Below are 27,678 nucleotides of genomic sequence, written 5' to 3' on the forward strand. Positions count from 1 at the left end.
CATTTTAAATGACCCCTGGCCCAGTGCAAACGTCTGAGCTTGTGGAGCTTGCTTAGAAATGGCTTCCTCTTTGCACTGTAGAGTTTCAGCTGGCAACGGCGGATGGCACGGTGGATTGTGTTCACTGACAATGCTTTCTGGAAGTATTCCTGAGCCCATTCTGTTATTTCCTTGACAGTGGCATTCCTGTTTGAGGTGCAGTGACGTTTAAGGGCCCGGAGATCACGAGCATCCAGTAGAGTTTTACGGCCTTGACCCTTACGCACAGCGATTGTTCCAGATTCTCTGAATCTTTTGATGATGTTATGCACAGTTGATGATGATAACTTACAAGTCTTTGCTATTTTACGCTGGGTAACACCATTCTGGGATTGTTGCACTATCTTTCTGCGCAACAATGGTGGAATTGGTGATCCTCTTACCATCTTGGCTTCTGAGAGACACTGACATTCTGAGAAGCTCTTTTTATACCCAATCATGTTGTCAATTGACCTAATTAGTGTTAATTGGTCTTCCAGCTGTTTGTTATATGCTCAATTTCCTTTTTCCAGCCACTTATTGCTACTTGTCCCAACTTTTTTGGGATTTGTTGACACTGTGAAATTTTGAATCAACATATTTTTCCTTTAAAATGTTACATTTACTCAGATTAAACTTTTGATCTGTCATCTATGTTATATTACGAATAAAATATTGACATTTGCCATCTCCACATCATTGCATTCAGTTTTTATTCACAATTTGTTTAGTGTCCCAACTTTTTTGGAATCCGGTTTGTATTTCAAAAAGCTAAAGTTGCACCAATACCAAAAGTCATAGCAGGATTGCCCTGAAAAAGCTGAACGTCTATGATTTGTTGAAATAACAATTGCGCCAAAAATCGTACGTAAGAAAAATGGATCACAGTAGAGTGAATGATTCTTAAACATTCACACTATTAGTTAGCATATCATCTGTTTCCTGTCATGCCAGAGTTTAAAATTAAGACCCCCTTATGTTCAGCTACTACCAACAAACTTTAAAACTCTAATTCAGCATCTGTAAAATTAAGTTATATACACTTTTGTGTTGGCTGATGTTGTTTAGCTGTGGCAGCCATCTTGAAACGGTCTTGCTAGCCCGACTGATATATCAGTAGGGCCGATATTTTAGGCCGATACAGATGTTGGGGTACATATCGTATCGGTTATAATTGTCCCATTATGCTCCAGTATAAACACTGGGAACAAGCCTCGTCCTTAATTGCAAATGGCACAATTGTACAATGTTTAAAACAATGAGCAGGGAAGGGTGTTTCTTTGTTTAATTTATATTTTTGTAACACACTTGATAACTTTATGGTGAATAGTGGAGGATAGAAAATGTGAACGCACGTTAGGAAGACTGTTTCAAGACTTTAAGTGTTAAAATAGATTTAAAATAAGCTGTTTACTTAGATTCTTGGGGTGGACAAAGTAAAAAGTTTCAGTCAATATATCGGTTATTGACCTTCCCCTCCAAATATCGGTATTAGCGATAGCCAAAATTTCCGTACTGGTCAGGCTCCAAACTTTGCGTGACTGTTCAGTCTGAAATGGTTTATATTCACAGAGGAGGTGCTCCGCTTGTTGCAGAGGGCACATTTAGTAAAGTTCGACAATGTTTTGACACGTATCGAAGCTTCAGTCTAATTTCTTGTTTTCCCAAAAAGTCTTTTTTTTAAAGAGACAAAGAAAAACGGCAACTGAACACAAACAGGGGAGTTCCTGTGGTTTAAAAAAAAAGGGGTTATCTTGGCCCCAGAAGAACGAGACTCGTCTGGTGCGGCTCCGTGTCGGCAGAGTCGTTTGCCGTCGCAGTGGTGAAAGTGAAAAAAGATGACAAAGCAGATGGACCCAGCAGAAACTAAGCTCCCCAGCAGTGAGCCGTGTGATGTCTGGACTCCTCCGCAGGGGGAGAAATGCAACAAATAAGGCCCTTTGTGGGAGTTTGTCTTTGGATTTGAGTTTTTATTTTTGGTCCAGATTTATGGGTAATGGTACCTGTGGGTCAGCCAGTCGTCCCAAATCAGGGTAAAGATAAAACCGAATCCCAATCCCAGCACCAGGCAGGGTGAGTCCTCGGATCAACAGCACGATGAGCATCAGATAAGGGAAGGTTGCGGTGAAGTAGACCACCTATATTGAGCAAAGTGCACAAGAGTTCAAAACACAAATACAAAGCTCTCCAAAACAAACACCAGCTGTCTTGCCTCAAATCTGTGTCCAAACAAAGACAGAGGACAAATTGTTTCAGACTCGGACGGGACAGAGCTCACCTTTCCTGTGGATTTCACGCCCTTCCAGATGCAGAAGTAGCACATGGCCCAGGCGATGAGCAGGCACACAGCAAGGTCCCAGTTCAGAGAGCCCATCTGGTCGATGCCCGGGGAAATCCTCAGCGCTCTTCTCCTGTCGGGACAAAACGCAGCGTGACACGTCGGTTACAACACCGTCAGGAGGAGGCTAACGAGTGGGGGGACTCACTCCCAGAACTCCATGACCGGAGAGGTGGCATTACGGAGGATCGTTTCGTTGACGGTGGTGTTTCTCCTCTGGAACTCAACACAGTTTTCTGTAGAGAGGAGGAGGAACAATGAAAGAACTGCAATGTTGCACTCATGAAGAGAGATCCAGGGGATGTTAACGTGCTGATGTTGGTTACCCGTGTTCCACGTGTTGTTGCAGGACGACCAGGCCAGGTCCCCGGAAAAGGAGAAGTAGAGGTAGAAAATGCCCCAGGCCAGAACAATGATGTAATAGAAGTTCAGCAGGGTCACAATCACCTGGGTGCCATAACCAAGACCTGCACGATTAAAACAAAAAAACTTGCAGTAATCTGTCAAACTGATGACCAAATGGCAGTCACGCCACTTCTGCTATTAAAGGATAAAAATACAATGAAAAAGAAAAAGGTGCCACTTTATTTAGGATATTTTAATGTTTTTAATTTTCTAAAACATCACAGACAAGAAGAACTTGATGAATCATTTTATCTTCTTTTGACACCTGAATAACCGATAAAAACGAGAGAAATCGCATTTCCTGCAAAAATGCAGTGTGAATGCAGATCTTGCTGAAAACAGCTGAAATTAGCTAAAATGCATTCTGAAATGTAGCTGAAATGGAAGAACAATTCTAATTTAGCAGAAGAAAGCAGAAAGGACACATATTTGCTGAATTAGATTTAAATGAGCAGAAATTAGCCCAAAACTTAGGAAATTAGCAAAAAAAAAAAAAAAGCTGAAAAGGCAGAAATAAGCTTTAACTACCAGAAGGAGATGGAAAGAGCTGAAATGAGATACAAAAAGGTGGAATTACCTGAAAAAGCTAAAAACAGCATCAAAACAGCTAAATAGTAGCTGAAAGGACATAAAAAGCTGAAACTAGCAGAAAAAAAATGAAGGGAGCATACAAGCTAAAATTAGCAGAACGAAATTAATTAGGCTGAAAGTAGCAGAAAATACCATGAAAAGCTTGACTTTATCTGAAAACAGCTGAAATTAGCTGAAAATGCAGCTGAAGTTAGAAAAGGCTTAAATTAGCAGAAGAAAGCAGATAAAACATGTTTGCCCAATTAGGCTGAAAGAAGCAGAAATGAGCACAAAAAAGTGGAAATTAAATGAAAAAGTTGAAATGAGCAAAAACAGCTGAATAGTAACTAAAAAAACAAACAAACAAAGAAAAGCTTAAATTACCAGAAGGTGGATAGAACAAATTTTTGCTGAATTAGGTGGAAAAATGTTGAAAGGAGTGCAAAAAATGTGGAATTAGCTGAAAAAGCTAAAATTAGTACAAAAACAGCAAAATAGTAGCTGAAATAGCAGGCAAAGCTGAAACTTGCATAAATAAGCTGAAAGGAGCACAAGAAGCAAGAAGTTAGATGAAGCACAAAAACGATGTAGTAAGCAGAAATAAGCTGAAAGGAGCACAAAACAGCTGAAAAAAACAGCTGAAATGATCTGAAAGCAGCAGAAAAAAAGTTTACATTTGCACAAGGAAGCTGAAAGAAGCTGAACCAGAACAAAACGTGAAAGGAGCAGTAAAAGATCGTAAACAGATCTAAAGATCTGATGGATGTAAAATGAGCTCAATTCATTTTCAGTGAGAAAAAAATGGCAGAAAAGGCTAAATATTTCAAAAAGCTAAAGTTGCACCGATACCAAAAGTCATAGCACTCTTCTCCTTAATTAGCTGCATGTTTTAATATAGGATTTGTTGACATAGCACAAAAATGCTAATGCTTCATAAACATTCACACAATAATCCTGTCAGCGTCAGGGGACATGATGAGACTCGTTTAAGCTCTGATAATAGACATATTTCAACCGTTAGATGTGAAGTGAAATGCATAATCTTCCTGAAATTATGACATAATCTGTCAGAGAAGACGACGCGGCTGCAGAAAAACCTAAAAAGTTAGCTTCAGATTTAGCCGTAGGACCCGTTTCACAAACTTTGGGTGATTTGAACCGGCTCTAAAACAGTTTTACTTTTCAAACTATTACTTTGTGAGAATAAAGGTTGTGATTCATGAACTTTATCTTATTTGCTAAATTAAAGAAAAGAGAACATTTTAATGCTCTTTTGCATCTAGACCATCTTGGCAGGTGCAATAAAATAAAAAAATAATGCAACAAACGTGTCACAGATCACAATCTGTATTTTAAAGTAGGTTTTAGGTCAAATTTGAACAAAGTCACATGTCAAACTAAAGGCTCGAGGGCCAAAAATGGCCTTTGTCAACATCTTATCTGGCCCTAATAAATCACAAACTGTGTTTTCATAAATCTGTTGTCAGTGGTGGATAAATAAAACCATGTCTGACATTTAAAAGAGTTTCAGATTTTGTACCAGAGCTGATCTAAGGTAAAAATCCAGTAAAACTTCTACCCAGTATCTTTCTGTACCAACTGAGACGTGTCACTGTTTTTTGGAATATGATGTATTAACTACTCTCCTCTAATCCTGACAGACTTATTTTATCTTTAGTGAATCTTCGTTGCAATCTTGCGTCGATGACGTCCAGCGTCAAAACAAGAGAAAACAAGTCATTATTTTTATATTTTTTTTACTGGGCGGCAGTTATTTCATAGCTTTATTACTATAAAGACGAACATAAATCATTTTTGAATATCTTTTCATTTCCTTGGACCTAAACTCAATTAATCACTCGTTTTGGGGGGTTTCATTACTAATTCACGATGAGGAATTTTAACAACCAAAACAAGCACAGACATAACTCTGTCTACAACTTTTGTTTTATTAACTTGTTAAAGTCTTTAACATTTGAAGGGCCATAATACATTATCTTAATTTAACATTCCTGCATGACTCACAACCTAAAGTCTTTATTTAAAAATAAAAACAAAGGCTTAAGTTGACGTATCATCTGTGTAAGACAACATAAACAAATGCAACTAAGAGATATTAAAGTTTAAAGTATTGAAAGTTTTCAAAAGTAAAAAAAACCACAATAAATTAACAACTACTCAGCCTTTGTGCATCAAATAAAAACCCTCACTTGATTAAAAACAAACCTGATGCTGAAATACGTTGGATTATGAGAAGAAAAACCTCAGACACCATCAGGATTTACAGCCGGGAGGATTTGCAAACCTAATAATAGTAATAATAATAATAATAATAATAATAATAATAATAATAATAATAACTAGAAAAAATGCATTTCCTGCGCAAATGCAGTGTAAGAACTTGCTGAAAAACAGCTGAAATTATCTAAAAACATGCTGAAAGGGCAGAAAGAAACGTAAACTACTAGAAGGAAGTGAACTGAAATGAGATTTAAAAAATGGAATTAGATGAAAAAGCTAAATTTAGCACAAAAACAGCTAAATAGTAGTGGATATAGAAGAAAAGCTGAAAATAGCAGAAAAAAACTGAAAGGAGCATAAAAAAGTTAACTATGCTGAAAGCAGCAGAAATTACCACAAAAAGCTTTAATTTATCTGAAACAGCTGAAATTAGCTAAAAATGCTATTAAAAAAAGGTAGCTGAAAAGCTTAACTTAGCAGAAGGAAGCAGAAAGAACACGTTTGTTGAAAGAAGCTGAAATGAGCATAAAAACGTGGATATTACCTGAAAAAAGCTGAAATTAGCAACAAAAATAAAAACAGCTGAAAAGTAGCTAAAAAAAGCAGAAAGAAGCTGAAATTACAAAAAGCAAGTGGAGAATTAGGCAGAAAAATATGAAACGAGTACAAAAATGTGAAATTGGCTTAAAAAGCCAAAATTAGCATACACACAGATACAAAGTAGCTGAAACTTACAGAAATAAGCTGAAACTTACCGAAATAAGCTGAACGGAGCATAACAAGATGAAATTAGCAGAAAGAAGTTAGAAGAAGCACAAAAATGTAGTAGTTAGCAGAAAGAAGCTGAAAGGAGCACAAAACAGCAAAAAAATAGCTGAAAGTAGCTGAAATTTTTTGTAAATTATCAGAAATAAGCTGAAGCAGAACAGAATGTGAAAGGAGCAGTAAAAGGTTGTAAACAGATCTGAAGCTCTGAAGGATGTACGGTAAAATGAGCTCAATTCATTTTCTCTGAGGGGAAAAAAAAAAGGCAGAAAAGGCTAAATATTTAAAAAAGCTAAACTTGCACCAATATCAAAAGTCATAACAGGATTGTCCTGAAAGAGCTGAACGTTTTGATAGACGAGTTGTTGAAGTAGCTTGAAAACTGCGGGAAGAAAATTGAGTCCAAAAACATACGGAAGAAAAATGGATGACAATAGTGTGAATGCTTCATAAACATTCACAAGATTAAAAATCATATTATTCCCATTGAGTGATGTGTTTCTTGCACCTAAGCCCAGCCTCAGTTCAGTCTGCTCAGAACAATCCCACATTTGGCTCGTGGCGGTCTTTCTGCTGTGATCCTCACCTTCGAACAGAGGACTGACTTTTCTCCAGCAGGTGATGCCTCCCTGACTGGTGAACTGACCCAGTGCGGTCTCCAGGAAGAAGACGGGAACGCCACAGGTGAACAGGAAGATCAGGTACGGGATGAGGAAAGCCCCTGAGCGGAGAACGAGGAACGTCACAGCGATTATTCATTACAAATACCTGTAAAAGTGCTTGTGTACGCAGAAAAATCCTTTCTTGAGACAGGACGTTTTTGCCCCGGCTTATTTTTTATTTTTTTTGTTAATCAGCGTCTGTGACGAGGTCTTGTCAGATGGCTGAAAGACGTTCGGCGCGCTCAGATTTCAGCTGCTGTGAGCAAGGAGCAACAACAGCTGTCTGACCCCGCTCAGCCCTGAACCATGACCTACTGTCCCCTGGAGGGACAGAAAGAGACGGGAGGGGGATCCAATTTAACAGAAATGCCAAAAGCATATCTGGACAAAGCCCGTCTGGACTGGACATGCTGGAACAAGGCAGGGAATAAAGTCACTTCAGTTCCATATGTGTAGTGATCTTCTATTATTATGTGTGATTATAAATATATTCTACTATTATATTTGAGACTAACCTGTATAAATAAAGGTTGAATGAATGAATATGTACTTTTTAAACTCCATACACTTTAATGAGAACTCATAGAAAAATGGAAAGAATAGAGAAAAGATGTTAAAGTGTCACTCACCTCCTCCGTTCTTGTAGCAGAGGTACGGGAAGCGCCACATGTTGCCCAGGCCGATGATGGAGCCGGCCACCGACAGAATGAACTCTACCTTGTTGCTCCACTGACCTCGCTCCTCCATCTTCTCTTCTGGGGTGGGCAGCATGTCTTTGACACGGTTGTTGCCATTATGGAGGCCTGCTTTAGCTCCTGGGGGACAGTTGAGGGTTAAATCAGCAGGTCAGTTTGAGCAGTTCCCCAACGTCAGAGTAAATGTTTGTGAATTAAAAACCTGCGTCCAGAAACAAATCAGCTCACCTTTCATCGCAGACCTCTTGTGTGCCTCAAAGCTGAAGCAGTTTGTGGCGTTTCACGCAGAAATGCTCCAGTTTTAGTTAACATGGCTGGCAAAAAGGGGCGGGGCTTTGTAACGCTAAACCTAATCCAGCCTCTGCTTTCCTTCATCTACCCCGCCCCAGTCTGAGCAAAGTACATCACCGACTGCATATATAACATAGAATGACCTTTGACCTCTGTCTCGGGTCAGCTTCAGCTGCAGATACGGCTCCTCTGCTGAACAAACAACAAAAATGTGAACTATAAGAAAGTTTACATGAAGATAGGAGAAGAATATGATAGCAATGGTCCGTCAGGTCATCTAAAAGCAGGTTTGGATAAAATAAGTTTTCTTGAGAATAAGATAAGAAACGATCAACAGCAGGTGCTGAGGATGAAGTTAGCGATGCAAAGTTTTGATTTTATTCATCCAGTTTCTGGTGAGAGCGTAACTCTTACTGTATGTGGAGCGACAGAGGGGGGCTCCTCCAGCTGGGTCAGGGCAGCAGCTTGATCCTCACCCACAATCCTCTTTGGTTCTGAAGCAGAGCGGTACTGAACGACTCCGTGGAGGGAAAACTACAAAACCAAGACAAAACTAAACAGAATTAACAATGAACACATTTTAGAGAAGCAAAAATGAAATGAATGCTGAGTGTTACATAATGATTGAAATTAAAATAAACTAGAAAAATTGTGAATCTGAACTTGATGACAAACAGCCGAAATGGAAAAAAGAAGCCCAAGTTACAAGAAGAAAGCGGAAAGAACACATATCTACTGAATTTGATTTAAATAAGCAGAAATGAGAACACAAATAAGTAAATTAACTAAAAAAAGCTGAAATTAATTTTAAAAATGGCTCTAAAGTAGCTGAAAATGCAGAAAGAAGCTTAAATTACCAGAAGTGGAGAGCACAACTGTGCCCAGTTAGGCTGAAAAAAAGCAGAAATTGTGTGAATGCTTAATGCTGAAAAAAGCTGAAAGTGAGAGTTAAAGCTAAAAGGGGTTGAATTCTACTGTACTAAAGCAAAAAGAACAATAAATAAAAGCATAGTGATAAAAAAATGGCTAAAACAGCAAAAGTTTAGCTTTTAGCTAATGATGGTAGAAAAAGGCTAGCTAAAAGTAGCAAAAAGTTGAAATATCAAAAGACTAGCTAAAGGCGAATAGAAGCTGAAGAGTAACTTAAAGCAAATAGAAGCAAAAGGCTAACAAGAGTAGTAAAATGCTAACTAAAAGCTGAAAGTAGCTAAAAGCTTGCTTAAAGTGGCAGAACGTTGCTAAAAGTAGCACAAAAAGACAAAAATGGAGCCAGTTTTCTGAAGCAGACCTTAAAAAGAAAGTTTTTGAAAGAATAAAAAAATCTCAATGTATTTCTGTGGGGAAGACAATCGCAAATAAAGTTCTGTAAAAGTTAGAAAAACAAAAGTTGCAGCTCCTAAATGAGCTAAATTTTTGCTAAATGTTGCAGATATTGTAAAATGTGTACGGAAAAATACAAAAAACAGAAAAAGAAAGAGCAATGATTTCAGAAGTTAAATTAAATTAAACTAAATATGTCGGTCATAACCTCACCAGAGTTTTTCATTGAAAGGCACATGAACAATTAATATCAGAAATACACATATTTTTCCCATCTTTGTGATTTTGCACCAAACAAAAAAACAACTAAAATTTAGTTTAGATTAAAAAATAAAGTGCACATAATCAAATATTTGACTAGGATTTGTTTATTAAAGGTGAGAAAAACGAAAACAATCCATTTTTTAAAGGTTTAAAAACTATACACGTTATAAATAATTGTACTACATTACATCCACTTGGTTTCCTAGTCGTACTGAGATGTTAAGTGTCTGAGGGGTCAAAGGTCGGAGGGGCCAACCATCCTGGGCTGAAAGCAACAGCTCGAGTCAGTGTGTGTTTGTTGGACTGTAAATAAGAGCCTTCGGGTGTTTCTACACCTACATGTTGACAGGAGGACTAACTCTGCACTCGTTAGCAGTTTAAAACTTCTTTTTCCAAGTCATTTCTTGTGCTTTTACACTCCAGACAGAAATACGGTCTCAAAGTTTTTTGTTCTCCAGATGTTTACAACGCTCGGGCGCTCAGTTCTCGCCTGACGTTCGGTGCTAGCTGATCTGCTGAGGGTCTTGCTGCAGAATGGAAGCCGCTGGGTTGACGTGAGGCGCAGAGGACCACGAGGGCACGGACGAGTGCACGCTCTGCACAACGCCGCACGCCGACAGCACCACGACGCTCTCCTCCTCCACGGTTATTCCCCCACTCGCTTTCTCAGAGCAGTCCAAGCAAATGTAGTCCTCGGTCTCGGCCATCTCGCAGGAAACCCCGACGCAGACCTGGTGGAACCACTCGTCGCAGCCTCCGTCGCACTGGACCCAGTCCACCTGGAAACACACACGGATCCCAGCGAGAAGATTAGCATCACAAGGAATAACATGAAGCTGACATTTGTTCTCAAACTGAGAAAATCATCAGATAATATCTTCAGTTTTCTCTTCACCCACGTTTGGTCTCATGCTTCGTTTGGATTCAGTCATGAGACCCATGTGTCTAATAAAAAACACGTTTTCACCAGCAAACAAACAGCATTTAATACAGATAAGAAACATGGGTTTTGCTGCAAACTAATTCAGTTTCATCCTGTCTACTCCACACAGAGACCGACCGGTTATTCGGCTCTGATTGGCTGTTCCTTCACTGACAGTGGGCAGACTGGGCAGTGGGCACTGGTTAACTCGGCTGAAAGCAGTCTGAGCTACATCATTAATGCGTCATGAGTAAGAGAGAGTCACTGCTGTGATCCATTTTTCTTCTGTACGTTTTTCGGCTTCTTTCAGCTGTTTATTCAGCTGTTTTGTGCTCCTTTCAGATTTTTTTTCTGCTAACTACAACATTTTTGTGCTTCTTCTAACTTGTTTCTGCTAATATCAGCTTGTTATGCTCCTTTCAGCTCCTTTCTTCAAGTTTCAGCTTTTTCTGCGATTTCAGCTACTATTCAGCTGTTTTATGTTAATTTTAGCTTTTCAGCTCATTTCAACTCTTTCCGCTTCCTCCTGGTAGTTTAAGCTTCTGCCTTTTCAGCTAATTTTTAGCCTTTTTTGTGCTAATTTAAGCTTTTTTAGCTAATTTCCTAGCCTTTGTGCTCTTATCTGTCTAAACAAATTTCAACAAGTGTGTGCTGTTTCTGTTTTCCTCTGATAATTTAGGCTTGTTCATCCATTTCAGTTACATTTAAGCACGTTTCTTTAGTTAACTTCAGCTCGTTATGCTCCTTTCATCTTATTTCTGCTAGTTTCAGCTTTTTCTGCTATTTCAGCAAATATTTTGCTAATTTATGCTAATATTAGCTTCTTCAGCTATCCACATTTAGCTCATTTCAGCTCTTTCCGCTTCCTTCTGGTAGTTTAAGCTTCTTTTTGTCTTTTCAGCTAATTTTTAGCTATTTGCTTATTTCAGATTTTTTTTAGCTACTTTCCTAATTTTGTGCTCATTTCTGCAAATTTCAACCTAATTCAGCAATTATGTGTTCTTTCTGCTTGCTTCTGCTAATTTAGGCTTGTTCGTCCATTTGAACTACATTTCAGCATGTTTTTAGCTAATTTCAGCTGTTTTTCAGCAAGTTCTTCTGAAATAAGCATCCACACTGCATTTTTCCAGGAAATGCAGTTTCTCTAGTTATCTTTAAGGTGTTCCAGGGCCACAATCAGCTGTTGATATCTGAGAAGCTTGAGTTGCGTTCATTAACTATGTTCAAAGGAAAACAATAATCCATTCACCGGGGGCGCTGAAGAGTTGGCATGACTTGGGGAATTTATTTACCAGTAATTAAAAAAAAAATAAAAATCAAAAAGAGAGATTTTTTTTTTAATTCTGTCAATATTTTGGTGATTTTGCATTGAAAAATAATACAAAATTAATAAATGTTTGAAACTTCTACCTTAGAAATAACACAAATTCCTTTAAAACTGAATAAAAAGACAAACTCAGTTTAAATTAAATTAAAATTTTCATTCAACCTTTATTTAGACAGGTAAATCCAAGCAAAATATCTGTAGAATTGTCTGAATTATAGACATTTTTATGATTCCTAAGATTAGTTGGCTGTGGCGACCATCTTGAATTGAATTGGCTCCAAAACTCATTCGGCTGTAGACGTACATCTAATGACTAAGTCCTCAATGCTTCATTAAAATCTGTCCAGTGGTTCATAAAATATTGTGCTAACAGACAGAGTTCACTCCAAGCTATACGCAAAGGTTTTGCAGAAAGTTTCAACGTGTGCGGATGTGTAATGATGAAGATAATAAAGAGAAGTTCTGTACTTACCTTGTCTTTACATGGTCTCTGACAGTTCTTCGCTGCACACACAGCATTCTCATCATTAGAGTCCTCGGCCCCCGACCAGTCGTACTTGGAGGGAATGTCTAAGATCTTCTTCTCTTTCCTTTTCTCAAAGCCCTCTTTGATGGCCTCCGCCTTTACGGCTGCCTTCTCCTTCCTCTTCCTCTCCTTTTCCTCCTTGGCTAATCGTTTGGCCAGCTGCTTTATCTCCCGGTTCTTTTCCAGGTTGAGTTTGAGCTTCTTCTTCTTGGGCTTGCTGCCGAGGCAGAGCTCGAGGCCGACCCTTTTCAGCTCTTTGGACTTGGACAGTCGGATGTCTCCCATGGCCGAGGAGCCGGCGGCGGCGGCTATTAGCATGTGGTGATGTTCGGCTCGCTCCAACTTCCGTTTCCGTTTCTTCTCTGAATCTTTAAGTTTGATCTTCAGAGGCTTCTCCATCAGGGAAATGTCAGGCTGCGATAAAAAGAGTAAAAATATAAATTATTTAAAATTCCAAATTTAATACAGGCAAGTTTCTCAATAACTTGATTTGTGTTTAATTAGATCACTGGCACCAAACAGAATTATTCTCAGGATGTCACAATCAGGTTGCGTAACGTTATGACCTCCCTACCTCCATGACTTGCAAGAATCTCTCCTCAGAGGGAGGCTGCGTTGCTTGCAGGATCCTCCAGATGTGCTGGGTCTCATCCAGGGACACCTCCAGCAGGTCTCCCAGCATCATCAGCTCCTCCAGCTGGGCCTTAGCCTGCGGGGACAGTTCCAGAACTGGCGGCTCTAAGCTTCGAGGGACCAGTGGGGTCTTCCTGGGCTGTTTTCTGGGTGTGCCAAGATCTGGATTGAAAATATTTTGTGAGTGTCAGGATGAGACCATGGATTGAATATTTTATAGTTATTTATCAGTCGTGGGCTCACTTTGCACACACGACTTGGATGCAGACGAGTAGGCGTGTTCGGCGCAGAATGAAGGAGTAGCAGCTGGCCACATGTGACTGACCACCTCCTCTGACTTGACGGGAATCTCCTCGTCACAGAACAAGTAGGGCTTCACCTCACCTGGGTCCTGGACAAACAGATGTGTAACGCCAGGGGAAAGAATGAGGAAAAAGGTTTAGATGCTTAAAATCGCACCAACGCCGTCTCACATACCTTCATGTCATAGCCGTAAGTCTCCCTGATGTCCTCATCCGAGTCCGTTTCTTCGTCATCGTAGTCCACACACTGGCGTGGCGATGTGGCTCTGCTGAAACCAGACTGTTGGAAAGTTTGGATGTGGCCCTGGGCAACAAACAAAAACAGACTCAAATGTGAGGTTTCTAGCTGTAATATGTCCATACTCACTGTGCCGGTGGGTAAAGTTGTTAAAAACCTGAACTGTTTACCGTATTTTTCGGACTACAAGGCGCACTTAAAACCCTTTAATTTTCTCAAAAATCAACAGTGAGTCTTATAATCTGGTGCACCTTATGTATTAATGCTGATTGTGCTTATTGACCTCGAACCGACTTTATGTGGTACACAGCGCTCAAAAATCTGTCAAAATGAACTTGTTTCGCTTAATGCGCCTTAACAGTCCGAAAAATACGATAAACTTTTTACAACGCATTACAGTTCTAAACTTTTACTGAAGCTGTTTTGACTTGTTTCGTTTTTACTTCCTGTGAAGCATTTTGTGCAGCTCTTTCTTGCATGAAGCATTTTAAAAATAAAGTTTTGTTGATTGACAAAGTAAGCAGTGATAGAAAAGTAAGCCTTTTTTCAGCATGTAGCTAAACATTTGTTTTCTTAAATCAAACCAGATGTATATATTTAATCTCTTTTCAGTCAAGGCAACAAACACGACTACAATCTGAACAACGGGGGCGTTTTTTTCTTGACTGATGTGACACTACAAGACAAATAATACCTTAAATGTTTGCGCTACCTGCAAGTCAGGATTAGCTGCAGCCTTTTGCAGCTCAGCGTTGATGATCTTCTCAGTTTTCTCCCTCGCCGCCTGCTCTACCATTCGCTGGCTCAAAACAGACAGCTTAGCCAGCGCCGAGGACAACTCGTCCGTGGCCAGAGACTGACGCGCTCGGTCCTGGTAGAGTGGTTAGAGCAGTGAAGATCGTTGTATTTAAGAAAAATCAAGAGAAATCATTTATTGTAGATTGTTGATTGATAAAACCACAGGAGTACCTGCCAGCTCATGGCTCTTTCTGTTAAACACTGCAGAGCTTCTCCTTCTGGCAGACGCACCGGCAGCTTCTGCAGCGAAACCAGCAGGGACAGGATGGTCTCTAGTCTCGGTCTCCTCGACCTCTGACACAGTGGACACAAGAATTTAGAGTCTTTGCTATTGCTCTGCCAACCCACGCCAACTTTCTTCTGTGTGCCCGTCTTGGGCAACGGGACGCACGCTCCATGGAACCAGTCCTTGCAAAGCTCACACTGCAGCATGAAGCCGCTGGCCGTCTTCCGACACAGGCAGAACTTGACCTCCTCGATGCGATCCGCCATGGCCATCTTGGCTAAGTTAGCTGCACGGAGGGAGTGAATTGCTTCCACTTCCTTCTGCTCTTTGGCTTTGAAGGCAGCTACAACAGCTGAAGGTTCTCGCACCTCCTCGAGGCTCTCCTCCAGGTCGCTCAAAGTGTCCGGGTCATAGCTGCCTCTCTCCTTCTCGATCAGCTCCTTGACCCGCTTCCTCTTGCTCTTGCTGTTGCTGTAAATGCCTATGTCTACACGCGGGCTAAGAACCTGAGAGAAGAGGCAAAAATTAAGTTTTTGTAACAATCGATGTGTTGATTCACTCAAACGTCCATACAGATGTGCAGTTGCCTAAACAAGAATTCAGATTAATACCTGGAGCAGAGTGTATGTGGAGTTCTTCTTGAGGAAGGTGCGAGCAGTCCTCTCCCTCCAGGCTCGAGCTGAAGCCACCTGGGACTCCACCTGAGTTAGCGGGTCGAGCCGCACCGGGATGGAGCGACCTCGGGCCAGGAGGTTCTCCAGCTGTTCCAGGTAAGCGTAGCTGCTTCCACTCTGGATTGCTTCCACCTTAGAGGTCCAGTCCTTTGCCTTCTGCAGGGCATCTTCTAGAGCCAAAACATTGGGCAGATAGGCTGGGATGTTCCTTGCATCGAGCATGATGCTCTCCAGGGTCACCATGCTGTGTCGAGGTCTGGAGGACAAACAAGCAGGGTATGAAAAAAGTGAGAGAACTGAAACTGTTTGCCTCAGTACCGTATTTTCCACCATACGTATCACATCGCCCTATAAGTCGCATCAGTCCAGATATGTCTAATAGAGTGTAATAAAACAAATACGTTGCTTCACTGTATATGTCGCATCTATTACGCGTCACCGCTGACAACCCGGAAATGTGGGCCGGTGTTGTGCCAAAAATCAATTGGCTGCCAAATGGTGGCTGCGGGAGCGTGCACGGGAGGATTTTAATACAAATTTAACAAGATTAACACTTTAAAACAATTGTTTGCTCGAAATTATAGTAAAAGGTGTGTCTCAATTTAACTTTTCCTTAATAAATGCACTTTGACGGTCAAATCAGCTGCATTTCAAAACCCGATACACGAAAGTAGGAACATGCAGAGGGACGAGTTGCTGTTCATTTCTTCGAAATTTAACACGACAAACACCTAAAAACATTTATTTGTTTGCTCGACTTTATAGTAAAGGTGTTTCTCAGTTAAACTTTTACTTAATAAAAGGACTTTAATGGTCAAATCAGCTGCATTTCAAAAGTATTCGCTGCCTCGGTGCTCCTGGAGCGCGCAAACAGGGAGGAAATCAGGAAGGAGGAACGCTGCACATTTCTTCGAAATTTAAAAAGGTAAGCACCTAAAATTTGTTCGCTCGACATTACAGCAAAGGTGTGTCTCAGATGAACTTTTACTTAATAAATGCACTTTCACGGTCAAATCAGCTTCATTTCGTCAGGGTGGCGCAGTGAAATGAGGCTGATTTGACAGCTGCTCCAAGCAGCGAGCAGAACAAAAGGTGGCAGGTTACGGCAAGCCAATTGTGTCATTAATAGCCACTTTTACCTATTACATCACACAACGGCATGCCATACTACTCGAGTGCCATCTAGCGGCTGAAAATGGTAGTGTTCAACATTTTCAGTCAGAAAGAATAAAAACAGTCATCTCTCAGCCAAAAATTGGTTTATAAATATGGGGAAAAAAAATCCATAAATAAGTCGCAGGGTATGTAAACTATGCAAAAAACCCGCAAATTATATGGCGAAAAATACGGTACATTTTAGATGTTTTTAGGGGAAGATGTGAAACATTACCTGGCCTGCAGACAGGCTCGTGCCTTGTCCTCCCATCTCTCTGAGACAGTGAGGATCTCTTGCAGCTCGGCCATCGCCTTCTCCACGGCATGATGTGGAGCCAGACCCACTCCAGAATCTATCAGTCTCTTCATCAGTTCCAGAGTGACACGGTGTGGCTCAGCAAGGGTGACGCGCACCTGGGATTTAATAAAGAAGGCACAAGAGTCACGTCTCCGACCAAGAGAACTGCTGCAGCTGTTAGAAGTTAATCTAATGCACAGAGTTCTGGGAGTTTCCATGAGAAGCGCGGTTTGACAACCTCACCTGGAGAAGTGTGCAATCATTAGTGCTCTTTACTATTTGCAAAAACAAACTGATTTGAGTGGTTTAGTAAAACCGAGTCTAATCTTTATGCACTTATGTTGAGCCACAATACAACTAACCAGTTCCCAGCTCACCTCATCAAGCCAACGAGCCTGCTGCAGCTCCTGTTTGAGCCTGGGCAGCTCGGGCAGCTCCACGTCCAGTCCGCTGCCCAGATCCAGAAGTTCTTGCAGCTTAGAGGAATCTGGCATCTCATCCGATAGTGCCACCTGGGCTCGCTCGTGGAAATCCTCCACAGTCTCCAGTAACTCCTGAGTAGTAGCAGTAGGATAAAACAGACGTTTATCATTAACAGAAGACTGAGCAGAAAAAGGAATAATGAAGAAATTAGCTGGGTATGTTTGAACAAACGAGACGAACCTTGATTTCTCTCGCCTGGCTGATTATACAAGGCAGCTTGTAGAGCTGGCCCACGAAGGCTTTCAGCTCATCCACGGTCAGCTTAGTGCGATTGCGGCTACTCTCAGAACGAAGGCGGCTGCTGGAAAAACACAAATATCACACTTGAGTTTCTTCTCTCTTCTCCTGGACTAAACTAAAGGTTTTCTGCTCACTTGCGTGGACAGACCTGTGCCTCTGCTTGCGGCTGAGCAGCAGCTGAGCCACTGAGGAGCACGTCTCCGCTTCTTTAACCATCTCCCTCAGGTGACGAAACAAAGTGTTCTCGGGATACTTCCTGTCCTCCGCATCCTCCAGTAAAACCTTCAACTCGATCAAATCTACAAAAGGAGAGGGACAGTTCACATTGTTCTACAGCGTACATTACAAACATAACTTGTTTAGATGTAATTAGTCTCAATCAGTCTAAAGAAACAGTAAAAAATGTCATTACGTGTGTTGTTGACCCCAGTTTCCTATTCAATTAAATTATTTTATTTATTGTGTGAATGTTTATGAAACATTCTCAATATTGTGATCCATTTATCTTCCATACATTTTTGGGCGAGATTCGCATTCAGTAGTTTTCAAGCTATTTTAACAAATCATGAATCAAAACGTTCAGCTCTTTCAGGACAATCCTGCTATGACTTTTGGTACTGGTGCAGCTTTAGCTTTTTGAAATATTTAGCCTTTTCTGCCATTTTTTTCCTCTTACAAAAAGAACTGAGCTCATTTTACATCCTTCAAATCTTTAGATCTGTTCACAACCTTTTACTGCTCCTTTCACATGTTGCTCTGCTTCAGCTTCTTTGTGCAAATTTAAACCTTTTTTATGGCTCCTTTCAGCTCCTTTCAGCAGTTTTTGCAGCTGTTTTGTGCTCCTTTCAGGTTCTTTCTGCTATCTACAACATTTTGTGCTTCTTCTAACTGATTTCTGCTAATTTCAGCTTGTTATGATCCTTTCAGCTTATTTCTGCAAGTTTCAGCTTTTTCCACTATTTCAGCTATTATTTAGCTGCTTTTATACTAATTTAGTCATTTTCAGCTAATCCCACACTTTTTGCACTCATTTAAACTTTTTCAGCCTAATTCAGCAAAACTGTGCTCTTTCCACTTCATTCTTGTAATTTCAGTCGCTTTCTGCTTTTTTAGCTACTTTTCATATGTTTTTTTGCTAATTTCAGCTGTTTTCAGATAATTTCCATTTTTTGTGCTCATTCTTCTTTCAGTCTAATTGGGCAAACATATGCTCTTTCTGTTTTTTTCTACTAATTTAAGCTTGTTCTACCTTTTTCATTTACGTTTTTTTTTTTAGCATATTTGGCTAATCTCAGCAGTTTTCAGATAAATTCAAGTTTTTTTTTTTGTAATTTCTGCTACTTTCAGCCTAACTACAGTAACTTATTTCTGCTCATTTCAGCTTGATATGCTCCTTTCTGCTAGTTTCAACCTTTTTTTACTATTTCCGCTACTTTTTAGCTGTTTTGTGCTAAAAAAAAAAATTAAGCTAATTCTACATTTTTTTTAACTCATTTCAGTTCTTTCTGCTTCCTTCTAGTAGCTTAAGCTTCTTTCTGCCTGTTCAGCTACTTTTCAGCCTTTTTTTTAGCTAATTTCCTAATTTCTGTGCTCATTTCTGCCAATTTAAACATAATTCAGCAAATATGTGTATTTTCTGCTTTCGTCTGCTAACTTAGGCTTGTTCTTCCATTTCAGCTACATTTCAGCATGTTTTGAGCTAATTTTAGCTGTTTTTCAGCAAGTTCTTCAGCAATAAGCATTCACACTACATTTTTGCAGGAAATGAAATTTCTCTAGTTAAAAATGAAGTACACTAGTGTGTACTGGTAAATATTGCATAGTCAAGAGAAATACACCTTTTTTGTTTTTCTGATCTGCTGCCAAAGCTTCCGCGACCCTCTTTGCCCAGGTGTCATAGGACTGAGCCCGAGTCTTCACACCGTAAAGCATCGACGGAAACTCATCCAGATCGTAACGGTACCTGAAATATACCGAATAAAAACAAGCTGAAAAGGTTAGATCAGGGAGGAAAGTAACACCACCTCCCTCCCAAAAAAACAGAAATACATGTTCTGACCATGACTTGTACTGTTTTACTTTTATACACATAAAATAAATTCTCACCGGAGACACTTGTTGCCCAGTGGACAGTCGCAGAGATCTTTTGCGTGGTGGAGACAAACCAGCCGATCTGGGCAGCAGGAACAGGTCAGCGCAGACAGGAAGCAGGTCGTCTTACACTTGTGGCACTGACGCTCATCATCTTGAACAAGTTCAAAAACCTCCTGCTCCGACGACAGCACCCCCTGAACATCAGGAGAAAAATAAGACTAAATGTTCGTGTTCACATGTTGGGAATGTTTATTCTGGTTAACGATCATTCAACAGGCCGACATACGGCGAGTAAACAAAAGATTTTACCATTTCTTGGACAGCCTGTCTGAGTTTTGTCTCCTCTTCTATCATCTCTCCCATCTCTTTGAAGACGGCAGCAGCCAGTTCCACGTCGAGGCTCTCTGGATCGGCAGCCATCTTGCACAACAGCTCCTCGTGGGAGAAGACGCAGTAACGACGGAGTCGTCGGTAATGGGCGACACACTGACGCCCCAGTGGTAACTGAGAAACAGGTAAAAATGTAACACCTCTACGAACAAAAAAAACAACCCACAAAGATAACTGTTTACCCAGTCAGCGGTGCAGAAGTTAACAGCTTCGGCGAAGTTGTAGCCCTGGTTGAAGCCGCTGTGGTAAGCCCTGGGAAAGGTCACCACAAACTCCCCTGCACACTGATTCGTCCTGTACACCTGCGGAGAGGAACATTCGTATGAACGAGTGCAGAATACGTCATCAGCTCAACTAACACCAGGGTACGTACAGGAACACCATGCTCCATGAGGATGTTCGGGTTCATGATGGTGACCAGTTGGTGAAGAAGGTCTGGCTGGGAGTCGAACAGCTCTGGAGCCAGTTTTTTCATCACAGCCTCTAGCTTCTCTGCTGCAGAAGCTGGTACTCCGTACCAAGTCTTGGGTTCACCCCTGGAGCGCAGAGGAACAAAGTTATGATTTATAACATTATGACATTAAAGGTAATGTTGGTTTTGCTGCCTCACCAGTGCAGGAAATTGATGGAGTAACTCCAGTGGTCCTCTATGTGCCAGCAGAACGAGGAAAAACACATCCCCACGTAGAGCCAGGGTACCTTCATGCCCGATATGTCCACGTTGATGTGCGTGAGAACTGACTGCTCCAGAACCGGCATGTTGTTCAAGTTCCAGCCCGAGTTGGCATATTCCTGGCAGGACGGGACAGAAGTACTTTAGTGCAACACAATAAAAACCACCAACATGATCAGGGGTGAAATACTGAAAGCAGAACAATTACAGTATTTTTTTTAGCCTAACATCCTGGAATTAAAATGTATTTAGTAGAATTATATTATTTGATTAACACGATAGAAATTTTTAACTGGTTTAAATTGTGAAGAAAAAAACTTTTTGCAGGAATGACGACTGCAAGTTTGTTGAGGCAAGTTTCCGTAAACTCTGCAAACAACCGTTAGAGCTTCTTCTTCAAAGAGAGGAGAGCTTGAAATGGGTCTGCTGGTGTTTAACAACGTTTGGATTTCACCACAATTTAAGACCGATTATAGAAATTAAAATTTCTCCCATAGAGCAGCTGTTCCAAAAGTTGTGGCCAGGGGGAAAATAAAAGTGACAAGAGGAGAACTTGATGATTTCTAGAAATCAAATTATATGTTAAAAAAAATATTGCTGACTGAATCATTTCCCATAAAAAATAAAATAAATAAAAAGTTTTACGTGGATAAAAAAAGTAAAACAGTTATTAAGGCCGTTTCTATTATCCTTATAGCAGTTTAACTGGCGCGTCAGTAATATTTTTGTATTTTAGCAAAGGTTGGGGTCTAAAAATCTTATTTCATGGATCACAATGTGGAAACCATGTGAGGCCCAGAGTTGCTTTAGCATTAAGTTTAGGATGCCATTTTAAACGTTGACCCTCCACCCGAGTCATAACAGGTTTTCCACAACGTTTTTTCTTTAAACACCATCCATCACTCCTTCTGCATCAATTAGCTTAACTTCCTCACAGCATGATGCTGCTACTAGCGTAACTCGCGTTGACGTTGCAATTATCAAAAAATGCTGGGACTGCATGACACACTGTAATTTATTTTTCCCTTTTTGAGAAATTTCCTTACATTTTCTTTAAACTGCAGATGGTCCAGCTTTGTGAGGAACACAGCCTAAATGGGACAGACACTCTGGTCTCTGTTGGCGAGCTGCAAAACGCTTTGTGTTTTGATAGTACTGCTTTTTCTCGGCAGGTTTCTTAAAGCACCAAACTCAACTTGATTTAATGGTGCTCAAGGTATTTTTTTGTTGTTTAAATTTTAAAACTTTTAATAATCCTACCCCAATAAGCATTTCTAAACAACTTTTCCTCTCTCTTCCTGTTTAGTAAGAGAACTTTTCACAACAGGCAGAGATTTGGGCTTTAAAGCAAAGAGGAGAAATGAGTCAAATAAATCCATTAATGTACTTCTGCTTTTCACCCCACTTCAAATAAATACATAAAAACACATCACAGAAGGTAAATATTGTTTTCAATTCGCTACAACACCACTTCTCTCACCTCCTCGTCGCCCAGGAGCCTCCTCTTGCCGTCCTTGACAGGAAAGCCACTGCCCACCTCCTTGGAGCTGATGTCAGCTCCGTACTCAACGATGACGTCCTCCTCGATGCTACTGACCAGGCGCCAGAACTCTTTCTCTACCAACTCTGTAGGTACCATCTGGGTGGGGGTAAAAGGTCAACCGCATTAATCCCCGCATCTCATCTCAGGACTTAAAACCCTGTGATGACATGTAGCTGCTAACTGTCCACTCAAACGAGCTACATACGTGAACGGGCATGTTGAAATAGTCCGATTTGAAGTGGTCGGCCATTTCTCCAAAGCCCTGCAGGCTGTACTCCCTCACAGCCTGCTCGAAGCCAAACGCCTCTCTGGGCTTACTGCACTCCTGTCAGCAAGAAAGAAAGAAAGAACTTTGTATTCCATAAAATACAAGAACCATTAAAAACAAGAAAACATGGAACAAAAACATTTATAGTAAAACTAATAAAAATACTTTTAAACAGTAAAACTAAAATCAGATAAAACAACCCAAGTCGCTGACAGGAAGTTGTTTTAAGCTAGTTTTTTGTTTTTCAGGGCCGCCATGCTTAATGCGACGATCCTGTAGTCTGCACTATCTGACACCGTTTCTCCATCATCACATACCAACACTGAATAACCAAAACATTATGACCACCTCCCAAATACCAAGTAGAACTTTGTTTAGTCGCTAGAACTGATTTGATCATATGAAGAACAAAGGCAGTAAACATGAGGGGTCCTAGACTGTACTTGGATATTAATATGGGTACCGGTACTTTAACTGTTTTGTCATTATTAAGTGTGACTCCACTCGGCTCTCAGCTTATTGGTTCTTCTCAAGTGGAGGTGATTTGCCGCTGTGACTCGTTTCCCTGCTCTGTGGACGGATTGTCAATGCAAAGTGGGAGGTATCGTAACTGGTCGTTGTGTTTGAGCCACTCTGCTCATTGCAGTTCTTAATTGCTCTTTAATCAGACTTTAATTTCTTTAGCTTGTCCCGGCACTGCTTGTAAGTCAGGGTGTAACCATGCTGGATGAACAGCTCCAATATCTCTCAGTAAATGCGCTCGTTTCTTGTGGCGCCGTCCAGCTCAGGGTGAATCCTAACATCGGTCAGTAAATGTGATGAACCTGCGTAGCTCCGTGAGCCAATTAACGGCTGCTGTGTGCTTACGTTAAAATCATCAGCATGGAGCAGTCGCTTGGAACCATGAACAAGGTAGACACATAAACCAGGCGGAGTGGGTACTGGCAGTGGGCAGGCCCTTAACTGGTTGTGGTGGTGGTGGGTGGGGTACAGAACTGATGAGAGTTGAGATTGTGGCAAAACACCATTAAACACCTGTGGATTGTAGGATGGAGGTCTTTGTAAACTGGGTTTTCTTCTCAGAGACCGACCAAGCAGGAACGCAGTTACACATTTTATTTGTTGCGATAATATTATAACTGACTGGTGTAAATTAGGGCTGTCAATCATTCCTATTAGAACAGATGTTAAATGATACTTTTGCTGTGGATGTATTTGAAATCATACAGCTGTCCCACTTCCTAATTAAAGTGACGGCCCAAATATAAACACGTAAGCCTGCTCTGAGGCATTTGAAATAATCAGTACCTCTGCGACGCACTTCGGGCATCGCCAGTCCCCCTTGGGCACATCCTGCAGAGGTGGGATGAGACAGAAGGTGTGATAGCTGTCATCACAGCCATCACACAGCAGGAGCCGCTCCTCTTCGTTGCCCCGTCCACAAACCAGGCAGAGATAAAGGTCAATCTGGGGGATTAATGCAACAGAGGGTTAAAAAAGATAGGTAGCTAGATACAATAAACATCAACTTTAATGTAAAACACAAATAAATGGTACTCACAAAGTTGACCTCTAAGGTCTCCTTGCGTGGTCTCATCTTGATGGCGAAGGCTTGAGCTTTGAGGTGACGCTGCTTCTTAATGAATCCATCATCTACGTGAAAAAGTGTCAACATATAAGTCGACATGTAAGTCAGTCCTGGAATTTGAAATGCCAAAAACAAAGTCGGCCAAAAATTCAATTTACCAGCAGAAAGAATCTCCAAACCGACCATCTTGGGACTTGTTCCAAAGAGTTTGAGGCCTTTAGGCTCTTTGTTTTCTCTCTAAAGAAGAGCAGCAGACGGGGAAACGCAACAATACTGATTAATTCAAAGGTGTTAAAGGGAAGCACAGGATTTAGTCTGTAAAAAAAAAAGAGAACTACAGCAGCTTCTGAGCCAAAAACAGCAAATGTATGATCGCCATCAGGTTTAAAATGCATCTTTCCATGATTTGCACTCAAATAGTGCTTAACTAGCCACCTATCACTTCATGAGCCATGTCATTAAAGCAACCATTACACAGCGGGTGAAGGAATGAACAATTCAAACACATGACTTCTGATACAAACAGCTTATTTTGACTTGTACCTCTGACTTCAGTCGTCTGGAGCGCCTCTCGGGCAGAAATTGCTCTTTGGTTTGCATCAAATCACCCTCCGAGTCTCTCTCCTTGTCCTTTTCATCCTCCTCGTCTTGTTCCTCCTCCTCCTCCATCGTCTCCTCGCCAACTCCTTCATCCACTTCCTCCCCGTCGGTTGCCTCATCGTACAGCCTGTGGAGGCCCTGTTCAAAGTGATTAGTGGAGTTAAATATGATTTGTTTTTGCGGGAAGGTTTCTATTACTGATGTTTAAAGTCACGGGCACTTTAAAGTAAAATTACTTACAGTCAGTTAGACGTAAATAAACAGCATTGTAGCTTAGCACTTACAGTGAGCGTAGCTCCAGACTGGAAGAGCTCATAAGGATAAAGGATTCTCTCGTAGTGTGAACGCAAAAGAGAACCAGTGCCTTTTCCTTGCGGAAAGCCCATTCGACTGGCCACTTTGGACCACCTCTTCTCTTTGCATGCCGTCTCAAAGCCGCCTTCGGACGACACGATCTAAAAAGAATCAGAGTGTCCAAAATGAGGATTTTAACAGCATAATGAACACTGACAACGCTTACAAACTAACAGAGGAACTTACTGTCAGCAATACATTTAAACATATTCACAACTAGTGTGCTAAAGCACTTAATTATAGTATGCTTCCAAAGTTCTGCGACAATTGCTATAACAAATTTCATAAATAAAAAGGCAATCAAATATTTTATTATTGTTTTGAAAACAAATCAAATCTTTAGCGACATTTATAAAATCAGCAGTACATCTCTGAACTACAAAAACACACAGGAGCAAATTCTAAACTGTTGTGGTTTTACCTTGCTGAGCTGATAGAGGTCCAAAATCTTTCTCTCCACATGAGGGAATCGAATCTTTGATCCCTGCAGCTCCCAGAACTTTGCAATTTGATCCAGAAAGTTCAGTTTAACCCGAGTGAGAGCCTGAAGACACAGAGGACAAGATGATGGTGTTAAACTGTTTTGCTCATCTGGTGCCTCAGAAAAAAAAAACTGAACATGAATACTTTTAGGCTACATAAGTTATAAAGTCATGTGAAACCCATTTTAAAAGCATATGAAGAGCTGCATTGAGCAAAAATAGCTGAAATCTCAATCTAAATGGTAAATAGCATAAAATTAACATCTAAATTCAATCCAGAACTCTGCTTTAAAACAGGTGAAATATAATTCAGTAAAACTCACCTCAAGTTCATTTAGTCTTTGCACTCTTGGAGTGAAGCGAAAGTTGCGAACATCACAGGCAAATGGAGGCTGCCAGTCCTGGAAAAAAAAAAAAAAAAACGCAAATGAAATGAGTGTCAAAAGACTATGCATCTTAAAGGAAATACATTACACATTTACGCAGTAACGTGCAGCTGTGCGTACATTTAACATTCGTACTTTTTTCTGCAGCAGAACCAGGATTTATGACTGAACTTTAAAGCACTTTATTTTTATCTGTATTCAAACTATGCGTTATGCGATTAAAAACACAAATCTTGGCCAAATGTCACCTTCATTACTCTCATGACTTTTAGGCCTGCACTTGACCCAGTGTCACATCATTATTAACAAAATGTACCTTAGCTTAATAAAAACACACAAAACAGTGTAATTTCACTCTTTTACAACTCTTCTTAAAAGATAAATTTAAAAAAGCAGCACACTTGTTTAAAAAAATGAGTCCTGCTTATAAATTGAGCCATTTTTTGACCTTTAAGAAGTTGCGCTGTTTTTACGTAGGCCCAGTCAACCTAAGCTACGCACTTTACGTACGATCACAACTGCACAAATCCCTGCTGGTTTTACACTAAACATTTGTTTTCAAGGTGCAAGTTTACCTGTGGAGGCCGTATCTTGCAGATGCCCGTTTTCTCTGCAATGGGTCGGATCTTGTTGATGAATCCTAAAGGATCCGAGAATTCCTCCCAACTCGGCTCAAACACCGGGCATTCGGGAGGGGGGACGAACTCGGCAAAAGCAGACATGTCGGAGTGGCTCCAGGCGAAGCAATCATTCAAAACGGCACCCCCCAAAACATAAAACCGCGTCCGGATCAATCTATTTTAACAATGATTAAATTCAATAACTTCCTTCGTGTCCATGATAATTGTCTCAATAGGAAATATAAAAAAATAAGCTGGTAATGACTGAGTGTTCGCTCCCTGGAACGGGAAGTCCTTTACGCCAGCGTTCCTTCCTTCGAGTATTAGCTTTGTTAACGTTTCAACAAAACAAAAATATTACGTTTAGCATTTAAACACAAACCCAACCTCCCCCCACTGACAGCTGTATTATGTTACACAGGAAATCACTGCTGTTGTTGTTACGTTTCGTGAGGAGGCTAGACATTTCGTCTTCGCTATATAAAATATGCATTTCCAGTAGTTAGCAACGGTTAGCTCAAGTCCTTTGCGATAGCTTGTCACGCTTTCTCAAATAATCTCCAGCCTCTTGCGTCCACTTCGTAAAGCACTGAATCAAGCTGGCGTGTTTACTCCCTGCGTCGGCTCTCATTCATGACATGTAGCGCTCCAGGAAAGGGGAAACTAGCACAAAGCTAATGCGGCTAAAAATCAGTTGCGCAGCTAAACATCGGTCTTAGCCCCGGAAAACATAGTCATTCTAGCAGGATAGCCTGCTAAGGTCAAAGTATAGTAAATAAAAACGCATGAAACCCGGGTACTATTAGTTTCATTTTATCGAGCGCGACTTCCTGTATAATTTAACATCGTCTATTTTTAGCCGCATTAGCAAGCATGCTAGCTACTATTAGCAAGGACAGGGGAGGAAGCCGTTGTGGTGCCTTGATAGACACTCGGAAAACGGATTACTTTTGAATGGAGGGTTGCGTTAAAAATAAACTTTCCGAATTTGTTTACACAGTGTAACTACTTTTTCGTTTTTTTGGAAGATACGAAGATAAATAGTTGATGTAACAAAAATATTATATAACGTACAACGCTTATTAAAGTGGAATAAATTTTGTAACTAAATGCCACTGAATGGGCCCACATGAACACGTGACCAGAGCCTATAAAGAGTCCGAGTAATCATCACAGCCTCAGTCATAAATTTTTATTTTTTTATATTTTTAACATAAATTATCATTTACACTATTGATTTTCTCAACTACATAGCTTCTTTTCCCTCTTTTAACCATTCGGTGTGACTG

At 40.6% G+C, this 27,678-nt stretch overlaps 3 protein-coding genes across 3 annotated transcripts; all 3 read right to left on the bottom strand.

Moving 5' to 3' along the window:
- Window positions 1-1,988: 1,988 nt before the first annotated feature.
- LOC119428465 (sodium- and chloride-dependent GABA transporter 2-like) lies at window positions 1,989-2,440 on the bottom strand (the record flags this gene model as incomplete). Its single annotated transcript, XM_037696146.1, has 2 exons — window positions 1,989-2,156; window positions 2,297-2,440. Coding segments are annotated over 2 exons (312 nt in total), but the record flags the coding sequence as incomplete, so codon positions are not given.
- Window positions 2,441-2,500: 60 nt separating this feature from the next.
- On the bottom strand, window positions 2,501-7,965 carry LOC119428466 (sodium- and chloride-dependent GABA transporter 2-like). Its single transcript, XM_037696147.1, has 5 exons — window positions 7,923-7,965; window positions 7,629-7,814; window positions 6,887-7,058; window positions 2,683-2,864; window positions 2,501-2,592 (listed from the first exon to the last, which is right to left on the bottom strand). The coding sequence occupies exons 1-5, from the start codon at window positions 7,927-7,929 to the stop codon at window positions 2,501-2,503; spliced, it is 639 nt and encodes a 212-aa protein (XP_037552075.1). The 5' UTR covers window positions 7,930-7,965.
- Window positions 7,966-9,770: 1,805 nt separating this feature from the next.
- On the bottom strand, window positions 9,771-26,531 carry kdm5a (lysine (K)-specific demethylase 5A). Its single transcript, XM_037695830.1, has 28 exons — window positions 26,345-26,531; window positions 25,707-25,784; window positions 25,323-25,445; window positions 24,832-25,002; window positions 24,491-24,685; window positions 24,106-24,184; window positions 23,921-24,012; window positions 23,668-23,826; window positions 22,297-22,416; window positions 22,029-22,187; window positions 20,486-20,667; window positions 20,249-20,411; window positions 20,058-20,177; window positions 19,795-19,989; window positions 19,498-19,679; window positions 19,230-19,354; window positions 17,540-17,690; window positions 17,332-17,452; window positions 17,046-17,222; window positions 16,606-16,784; window positions 15,153-15,471; window positions 14,487-15,047; window positions 14,230-14,388; window positions 13,455-13,583; window positions 13,221-13,368; window positions 12,919-13,139; window positions 12,291-12,758; window positions 9,771-10,348 (listed from the first exon to the last, which is right to left on the bottom strand). The coding sequence occupies exons 1-28, from the start codon at window positions 26,489-26,491 to the stop codon at window positions 10,073-10,075; spliced, it is 5,199 nt and encodes a 1,732-aa protein (XP_037551758.1). The 5' UTR covers window positions 26,492-26,531; the 3' UTR covers window positions 9,771-10,072.
- Window positions 26,532-27,678: the final 1,147 nt, after the last annotated feature.

This window comes from Nematolebias whitei, chromosome 22 (genome assembly GCF_014905685.2).
Source record: "Nematolebias whitei isolate Nwh7 chromosome 22, NemWhi1, whole genome shotgun sequence".
NCBI classification, from domain to species: Eukaryota; Metazoa; Chordata; class Actinopteri; order Cyprinodontiformes; family Rivulidae; genus Nematolebias; species Nematolebias whitei.

Coding starts and splice junctions, on each gene's coding strand:
- kdm5a (XM_037695830.1), bottom strand. CDS start 26,491: ATGTCTGCTTTTGCCGAGTTCGTCCCCCCTCCCGAATGCCCGGTGTTT. Junction 25,785..26,344: donor GCAAGATACGGCCTCCACAG/GTAAACTTGCAC, acceptor TTTTTTTTCCAG/GACTGGCAGCCTCCATTTGC. Junction 20,178..20,248: donor TCATGGAGCATGGTGTTCCT/GTACGTACCCTG, acceptor TCCTCTCCGCAG/GTGTACAGGACGAATCAGTG.
- LOC119428466 (XM_037696147.1), bottom strand. Junction 7,059..7,628: donor CTGCTACAAGAACGGAGGAG/GTGAGTGACACT, acceptor TTCTCCGCTCAG/GGGCTTTCCTCATCCCGTAC. Junction 2,593..2,682: donor CAACAACACGTGGAACACGG/GTAACCAACATC, acceptor TCCTCTCTACAG/AAAACTGTGTTGAGTTCCAG.